The 8624-nt window shown below is 54.3% G+C and overlaps 1 protein-coding gene across 1 annotated transcript in view; it reads right to left on the bottom strand.

Annotated features, from left to right (window-relative positions):
• The window catches only part of OGDH (oxoglutarate (alpha-ketoglutarate) dehydrogenase (lipoamide)), a gene marked incomplete at its 3' end in the record, with an annotated part of 26758 nt that overhangs the window by 5483 nt on the left and 12651 nt on the right, over positions 1-8624 (bottom strand). Inside the window, exons 4-9 of the mRNA XM_010024123.1 lie at positions 6382-6426; positions 4105-4220; positions 2782-2936; positions 2277-2423; positions 1780-1870; positions 793-972 (exon numbers count right to left, since the gene is read on the bottom strand). Of these exons, the coding sequence (XP_010022425.1) occupies positions 793-972; positions 1780-1870; positions 2277-2423; positions 2782-2936; positions 4105-4220; positions 6382-6426 (734 nt within the window). The remainder of the gene's footprint in view (positions 1-792; positions 973-1779; positions 1871-2276; positions 2424-2781; positions 2937-4104; positions 4221-6381; positions 6427-8624) is intronic.

Genomic DNA, 8624 nt, shown 5'->3' with positions numbered 1-8624 from the left:
CACGCTCGGGGGACAGCACCCGATGCACAGTGGCTGGGAGGCAAGTCCCATTCCCAAACACACACCTCAAAGCAAAGCCTTTAACTGGGGGAAAACAAAAAGAAGTCCATTTTCCCCACACTTTGGGGTCCTTTGGGCAGGACCTGGGCCAGGAGCATGCTCCAGCTGCAGTGACATTACTTTTGCTCTGGTACCCAGGGGCTGGCTGAGGACACTGCCTGCCAGACGAGGACAGAACTTGTATATTTATATCCAGCCCTTGGGATGTAGGAGGAAGGGAAGCTCTTTTGATCTCACCCCTCCACTTCTTGGTGTTGGAGACAGGTCTGTGACGAATCAGACCACAAATAAACCCCCCTCTCCTGCAGCCCATTCCCTGGGTGCAGAGAGCTGCCTCCTGCTGCCAGCTCCAGCTTCCCCAGCCTCAGGAAGGCTTGAGGCTTCTGTTGCAGGGTCCCCCAGGCTGTGATGCTCAGGTTGGCTTTTGGAAGCACCCCTCATTTCCCTGTTTTCCAACCAGGGGGTTGGGTGTTTGCCGCTCCCCGTAGCAGAGCTGAGCAGGTTGTTCAGCGTCGAAGGAAGCGGCGATGGAAGCTCGGGATGGGTGAGCCCTTACCAAAGTTATCCCCAAAGACAGTGGGGAAGGATGAGGGAGCAAAGTCAGGGTGAGGGCAGGGGAAGGGGCATAGCAAACCAAAACCACCCGGGTTTCTTCACTTTCCCTCCAGCCTGCCTTCCACCAAACCCCATCCAGCCCAGGCACTTCACTGCGGGAGCTTCAGCACCACTCACCTTCTTGCCTTCCGTGTCCCCACAGTAAAACTGCTCTGCTTTAGTCTTGCCTTGAACAACGGGATCAGCTGCTTCCAAGTGAGAAGGATTTGCCACCAAGGAAAGGGTAATGTTCCTGTCAGTGACGCGGTTAATCCGCCGGTGGTACATTCCCAGGTGGTACTTCACATCACCAGAGCCCTGATGGACAGGAGAGGAGAGTCACCCCCGGGAACATAAGTGGCTTTTGGGGCATAGAAGGAGACCTTGAGGCAGAGCAGCGCTGACCCCTGGGGCTGGAAAAAGGGGCCTTTCCTGCAGGCCCTGGCAGAAAGCAGCAGGTGCTCACTTCAGGAGCTGACCTGGCACCCAGCAAAGCTTGTTCCTGGTGCCAAACAGCCAACAAACCTCAGACACGCATTAAGCCCATCTCTAGGTAAGGTTGAAGGTGCAGAGCATTGCGGAAGACACTGGAAAAGAGGTAACAGTCCCCCCAGCTCTGCCCACACTGTGGCAGTACAGCCATCGCTGGCACCACTCACACTATGCTGCCATTCCCAGTCAAGGCACCTCGACACCCCAGGCTGCTGCTTTCTCACCTCAAAACCCCACCTGAAGGGCACAGCAGGACAAAGTCAGCTCAGGCCAGCTTTCCAAAAGCCAAATCATCCCAGCTTACAATACTGGAAGCTTTGCAATATGACTGCATTGCAGTCACAGACCCTGCAGCACAGGCGATTTGAGCCTCGTGGCTTTTGGTGCTACTTTAGGGCCCAAGGGTACAAGCCAACCTCTGCTCCTGGCCGCCTTCCCCTCATCTTGTTGCACTGCTTTATGCCCATGGAGAGCCACTGGGACACCAGCAGCAGCCAGGGCACACGTCACCCCCAGGACAGGAAAGGACAGACTAGTGATGGCACTGACAACCCAGCTCATTCTGCAGTCATAGCCCCTGGGGACCACACGGGGACAGGCGACAGCAAACCACTATGGGCAGAGGAGACTCGCCTCATCAGCAGCTTCCAGCTTGGAATCAAACTGGCAGAAGATCTGCTCCAGCTCTTTCCTGATCACATTGGCAAGAACATTGAGGCGTCCCCTGCAAAAGCAAGACTGTTATTGGCAACCAGTAGTCCCAGCCTGGCAGCAAGTGCCACCAGTCACCTGTCACCCCCCACATCACACAGTGTCACGGTTCTAGGGTCACCCGTGGAGGGAGGTCCTAAGAAGGAGACTGCAGACCCCTCAGCTCAGGGTTGGACCAGCCACCAAACACTTGCTCGAACACAGCGCTGCTGCTCGAGCCACCATCCCCCTCCAGGGGAGCTGAAGCTGAAAACACTGCAGAGCAGAGAGCAGCGAAGGCCTGAGCTCTCCAGCTAAAGTTCACCACGAGCAAGACCAGTTCAATAAAGGCAGAAACCAGTGTGCCTCCCAGTCCCAAACCGCGGCAGCAGCCCCCTCCTCAGTACCCTAAGCACAGCCATGGAGAAAGGCAAAGTTACCTGTGGGGCATCCCCATGATAACATAATCCACTCCCTTCTCACTGGACTTATCGATAATAGTCTTTAAGGCTGGGATCAGCACTTCACAGCCCTCCAGCCCAAAACGTTTCTCTGAAGACCATTTCCGATGGAGGAACTCCTCAAACCTGGAGGCAAAGGGAGAGAGGGTTCAGTGCCAGGGCTACAGGGCAGAAACCAGAGGAGGGATAGGGACTGCACCAAGGGAGCCACAGCACCAAGTGATGCTTAAGCAGCCCAACAGCCTTCCCTGTGTCCTTCCACAGAGCCCGGCTGCCCATTCCCCCACCCTGTGCTGCATTTAAAGCTTATTTTTAGACCTTTTCTTCCAGGGCCAGCCTGCCAGCCCCAGCAGCTCACTTGCATCATCCTGCTGAGCGAGCCAACCGTGACAGATGACGCCAAGATGTGACTCAGGCGGTGACCACATCGCTCCGGCTGGGAGCAAGGGAAGCTGAAGAGAAGGTGAAGCCCCCCCCGGGGTACCTGGTAGAGCGGACCAGCCTGGCCAGCAGCGTGCGCTTCTCTTCGTTGGTGAACTGCATGATGCCCGGAGTCTCAAACTTCCGCCGGATCCACTGGCACTGCTCCAGGTCGTTGATGAACATGAACTCCACGCCGATGTGCTGGCAGTAGGCCATCTGTGCCACAGGAGGAGAAGGGCCATCAGAGAGCAGCCAGAGTTTTAGTGCCAACTCACCCCCCCAAAAACAGGCACGTGGGGCATTGTATCAGGCCACGGGGCCAGGGACTCCTTCATTCCCCTCTTTAACCTTTCAGCAAGATGAAAAGCCTCCTGCACCAGTGGAGACATGAATCTTCTGCCTGGCATCCGCAAAGAGGTGCCCCAACGCCAGCGAGTGCAGCCTGGGGGGACCCTCAAGCTGTGCCCAGCAGCCAGCACTGTACCAGCCCTGTTTGGGGAGCCTGGTTTGAGCTGTTTTCCCAGGAAAGGGGATGCTGCAGGGACATCCTGGGATACTGTGGGCAGTTCAGACCTTGCACATGACCCAGCATCAAAATGTTTAGTTCTCTTTCCCCAAGGGGCCCAGGATCAGACCCTCAAGTCCTCTACATCCACATCAGAAGTGAGATTTTTCCCTCTCAGTGGCATCAGCTATGAGCAGGTCCAGAACCTCAATTCATAGGGCAGAAAGAGAATCAGTGAAACAACCTCCCACAACAAATAAGGAGCCTGTTCTTGTAGCTTATCTAAGATGTTGATGCAGCTTTTCTCCTCCCAAGGTCAACCTGTCTCAGCAGAGACCATGTGAGCAAGCCTGCAGCTTGTCTGGGAGCCGTCTGTGCTCGCAGACCTGTCAGAGCATGCTATGGAATTTGGCAAGAAAGGGGAACTGGCTGCAAGAGCTGGAAGCCCCAGCACCAGGGTGGAGCTGCTCGTACCCCAAGACCCTCCAAGGGGCCACCATGCAGGGCAGCAGAACTACTGCAGGACACAAAGGGGGGTATCCCTGCTTCCAGCTGCTCCTATGCTCTCCCAGCACCGTTTGCTGTGTTAAGCTGGAAAACATATGCAGTATTGAGTTGCCTGGGGTTTGCTACACCTTGGATAGACCAAACATGTTGCCCCAATGCAGCATGAAGCTGGAGGTGGCCACAGATGAGCAGGTAACATGGGGCAGCTGCTGCAAGGGGGGCAAGTGCTATGGGGCAGCTCCCAACCTGAAAAGCTTGAAGTGTACAGGTTGGCGCAGGCTGTGGGCAGCAGCAGGGCCCAGGACCTTCAAAAAGCAACTGCTCTGCCCCTGGTGCAAAGAGGTCCCGTGCAGCCCCCCCCGCCCTCCTCACCTCCAGCCGACGGATGATTTCCCGGAGCGGAAGAGCCGATTCACTTCCACCGATGAAGGTGGTGGTGGGCAGGTGGAAGACCTTGTCGAGGTCAGATTCATCTAGCCCGTAAAATCCTGCAGGGTTTTTCATGGGTGGGACAAGCAAAAGCAAGAGAGAGAAGGAAGGAAGGGGGACGGGGGGGACACCGTCACGCAGGGACCGGGTGCAATTGGGAGAGGTGGGAAGGGACAAAAAAAAAGCAGCATAAAACCAAACATAAGCATGAAGGAAGTTTATATGGATAAAAAGCCGTAATTAAACCAAAAGACATTAAGCACAGAACCACAAAATTATTATGAAAGGTAATGCAGGAAACAAAACACAAAGCAATATATATATGCATGTAAATCAGCAATTAAAATCCAGGGTGAGAGTCGGGAAGTTTTGTAGCCCCAAGAACACAAAAAATACACCACAAATTATAACAGAGGGGAAGAGAAAAGAAACAGGAATTGAGGAGTCACCGAACGTAACGGAGGTGGCGCCACATGGTGGGAATTAAACATGAAGAGTCAACGCAGAGAAGGAAACAGTTAAAACAGACAAACCCCAAAGAGGGAGAGAAAGAGAAGCAAGAGAAAGAACAGGCATCAGGGCTCTGCAACGGACTCTCCTGAATAGCTCACAGGGAGCAGGGCAGCCAGACGGCCCCGCAGGGGTTCTGCTGTCCATATACTCCCTTGCCCCAATTAACAGCCATTTAATTAGGGGTTTAGCCTAGCTCTGTTCAGCAAACCCCATCCTTTTTGGTGTTGGCACCTCATGGTTCGTAGGCAGCTCCTGCTTATGGCACGTGGCGCTGTGGAAGCTGGGCTGTGCCTGGAGCAGGGCTCGGAGCAGAATGTCGGGGTTTGGAGCTGCAGATGAGACCCACCACCACCCACAGCAGGTCCTGCCAGGGCCTGGTGCAGCTCCACGGTCCCCTAGAGCCATTGCAGGTGCCTCAGCACCCACTGAAGCTCAGGGTTGTCGCGGGGGAAACTGAGGCATGGAGGAGGAGGGACCATGAACTCACTGAACCGATGCAGCGAGGCAAAAGCAGAGCTGGGGAGGAGATTGGGGAGTCCTAAGACCCTCCTACAGCAGGAGCTTGGCTGGAAGAGGGGTGGGTGAGCAGAGCTGGTGGCCCACAGCCCTGACGCCTGTCGGGCTCCTGTTTGTCCCTCCCAAACTCTCAACAGAACCAGGGCTCAAGGTGTTTCCTAACCCGGGGCAGGAGCCACAGAGGAGGCAGCCACCACCACTCCTCCAGCTCGCCCAAACCAGCTGGGTTCTCTTTAAGGGAGGGTACAGGGGATACCTGGCCCCTCCAGAGCTGGCCCTCCTTGAACTTAAGCTTAAAAGACTCTATCCCTTGCTCTCTGGTCAGAAATGGAGGATGAGCTGGAGGTGGAGCTGTCCATGTCTTGTCCCTGCGCAGCCTCGAGGACAGCCCTTGCTGGAGCCTGGCAACACCCACAGCAAGCCTGGAGCGGAGGTTTCCCTGGTTGCCGCTGCCGTCCATCCCTCCTCCGCCTGGCATCACCCTCCTGCACGCTGCTAGGCCCAGGGGAAGAAATGAAAGCAGACCCTGAGGAGCTCAACGCTGAAGCCGTGCCTGGGAGCACTGAACTGCAGTGGCAGGAGCTGAGGGATTGGCCTCATGCCTCCGGGACTCCTCTGCGGTTCCAGTCCAAACAAGCCCTGGAGAGAGGCAGCATTAGTACGGCGCATCCCAGGTAAACCACTGGGCTGGAGGTTTCAGGGAAGCCGCAGTGATTTGCTGTGGCTCCCAGCACCGTGGCACAGGGCTGGCTCTGCCATGCCACTGTGAAGACTCAGACACGCTTTGGGGGGTATCAGATTTTACAAGGAGTTTTCAGGGCTCTAAGCATCTCTGCTCTACTGCAACCTGCCAGCTTTCCTGCCAGCGCTCAGTATTTATAGGCAGCAACACCATCAGATGGGGGGAAGGCTTGGGACGCACCAAAATGTGTGCTCTAGCAAGCCAGGCATGCAAACACAGATGGGAAAGGCCAGCGAGGGGCTCTATCAGGGATCTCTACAAGTGAAGCATCACTAACCAAGCACCTACATCACGACTTGTAGCGGGACAAGTGAAAAATCAACACATTCCAAAACTCAAGAGAGGTGCGAGATGGGAGGGGTCTGGTCACCAGCTTGGTTCATGCCCAGAATAACCTATTCAAAGAGAGTCCTGCACTCCAGAGGGTTAAAGGCTCATTAATTGCATACCTCCTACTGTTAACACTCTCAGCCGCTCCTTGAACACTGCGAGGTCTGGGGTGGGCAGGGAGGGGGGTGCAGAAAGGGAGAAGATAGAGAGACGCAGTCAAAGTTAGTACAAAAACCTGGAACTGTGAAAACTAGTCATGGAAAGCACAAGTCAAAAATCACAGTATTTCAAATACAGTCAAAAACCAACAGAGGAAGAAGGTTGGGATGAGGATGACTATGCACTAGGCGGGAAAAGAAGTCCCTGCAGAAGGTCTAGCGAGAGGAGGGGTGAGCAGGGAGGGAAAAGGGGGCATCAGACACTGGGGAGCAGTTGAGCTGCACGGTTTGAGATCTCCTCTCCTCCTGCCTGCCACGGCATCTCCACCTCCTACCATCAAGTCATCTTCCTGCCAAGCTGCACCAACGAGAGCACCACCCTCTGCAGTGCAGGGAGCTGCCTCCTGCCAGCATCTGCTCCCAGGAGGATTTCAAGGTCACCTCAAGGAGGCTCTGCTGCCTCCTTGGATCAGGAGGGGAGATCAGGAAGGGGATCAGGGTGTACAAGAGGAAGACCAGGGCACAGGAGGCAGGCACACACCACGCTGTGTTTCTCGAGTGTGCCATTTCTGGAGCTGCACTCCCCAGCCACCCAAGTGCCTCAATCTCAGCCAGGTTACAAGAAAGGCTCTGGATACAACTCCTCCTTTGGTCGGTGGGGAAAGATTTCACGTTCAGGTGAGACCTTTGGTGAAGCAAGGTTGCAAGATGGGGCGGAGGAGGTGGCAGCGCTCCCAGCCCATCTCCCCACAGGGGCTTGCCTGGCTCCTCCCGAGCTGGAGGACGATTTCCATCAATTCCCCTGGGCAAGAGGCAGGAGCAGCTGCCTTCCACGGACAGACAGGGGGACGGGTGCTCAGACACACACCACCTTCCACGCACCACCTGCATTTCAGTGTGGTAAGGTGTCATTTCCTTACACAGGTCACGTCGAGTTCCTGCAGTCATCTCATCCTTGTTTCACACCACTTACCATGCCACATCAGCTGCAGAAGACCAGGATGAGATTACTTTGGGTTTTAAATAGAAAAGACAAGAGAAAGAGCAATTTGGTGGCTCCAGCCCCACCACTCCTCAGGCAGAGTACCCCAGGCCAGCTTTTTCTTCCTCTCCCTTACATTTGCTCCAAAGCTCACTGCTAAATCCAAAGAGAGCTTCCAAACCAGACACAAACCAGTTGCTAAACAAAAGGCAATTGAGAAGAAAGATCCATTTCTGAGATTAATCATGCAACTCCTTTGAATTACACTGGTTTAAGCTGTTGGCAGCAGAGCTCACACCACAAAAGCTGACCTTTAAGGATTTCACTGCTCAGAAACAAGATTATTTCCAAGTTTCAAAGCCACTCCTGATATTAACTGCTCTGTCAAGTGTTAAGAAATACTCTTTCAAAGCAAAAACCAGCCAGAAGGATCTGCTAGAAATCGGCTTTCTCTGCCACACGCCAGCAACACTCAATGTTAGGCTCGCTGGAGCTGTGCCCACGCTCTGCACCAGCACCGCTTTGCTCCCCTCCTGCTGAGCACTGGTTGCAAGCTATGTTCGCCAAATTTTATTTTAAGATTGATCAGATGAGGTTTTCCAGGATAAGGATACGAGGGGAAAGACTATTCAGTATAAATCATACTTACAGCAAGATAATAAAGCGTCCTTTGATTAGACACAGCCATTTGAGTATGGGGTCTTGCCATGGGACACAACCCCAGCATGAGCTAGAGACTGATTCCAGCACAGCTTGTTCCCAGGGTTCATTATTTCCTATGAATTCATGGATTCCTGGTAATTAAATCACCACCAGGAACAGCAGTGACAGATACGTTAGTATGGAAGCCATGAAGAAACAGGAATTAAACTTAATGCCTGGCTCAGACACAGAGATCACAGGCTGAGATTCTCTTCCAGCCACCCCTACAGACCAGCCGTGCCCGCACACTTCCCACCCCAGCGAGCCGGTCTGTGTCACACTGCTGGGCTCATGACCACTCGCCCTGGGGGAGCAGGAGAAATGGAGCTTATTCCACTCCATCCAGATCCTGTTCCAGCTGTGATGATGCTTGAGCCCAGCTTTGCAGCTGGGGCTGCAAGGGATGACCTGTGTTTGGGTTGCTTTGGACCCCTGGGCTCTTCTTCTGAAGCAAAGATGCTGCTGGAGCATACCCTGCTTCAAAGGACCCACACAGACAAAGCAGAAGGAAAGTCCTGTG

The sequence above is a fragment of the Nestor notabilis genome, unplaced genomic scaffold, assembly GCF_000696875.1.
Source record: "Nestor notabilis isolate BGI_N333 unplaced genomic scaffold, ASM69687v1 scaffold17111, whole genome shotgun sequence".
Lineage (NCBI taxonomy): Eukaryota > Metazoa > Chordata > Aves > Psittaciformes > Psittacidae > Nestor > Nestor notabilis.
Note: the sequence above shows the minus strand (reverse complement) of the source record. Positions and strands in the feature narration are given on the sequence as shown.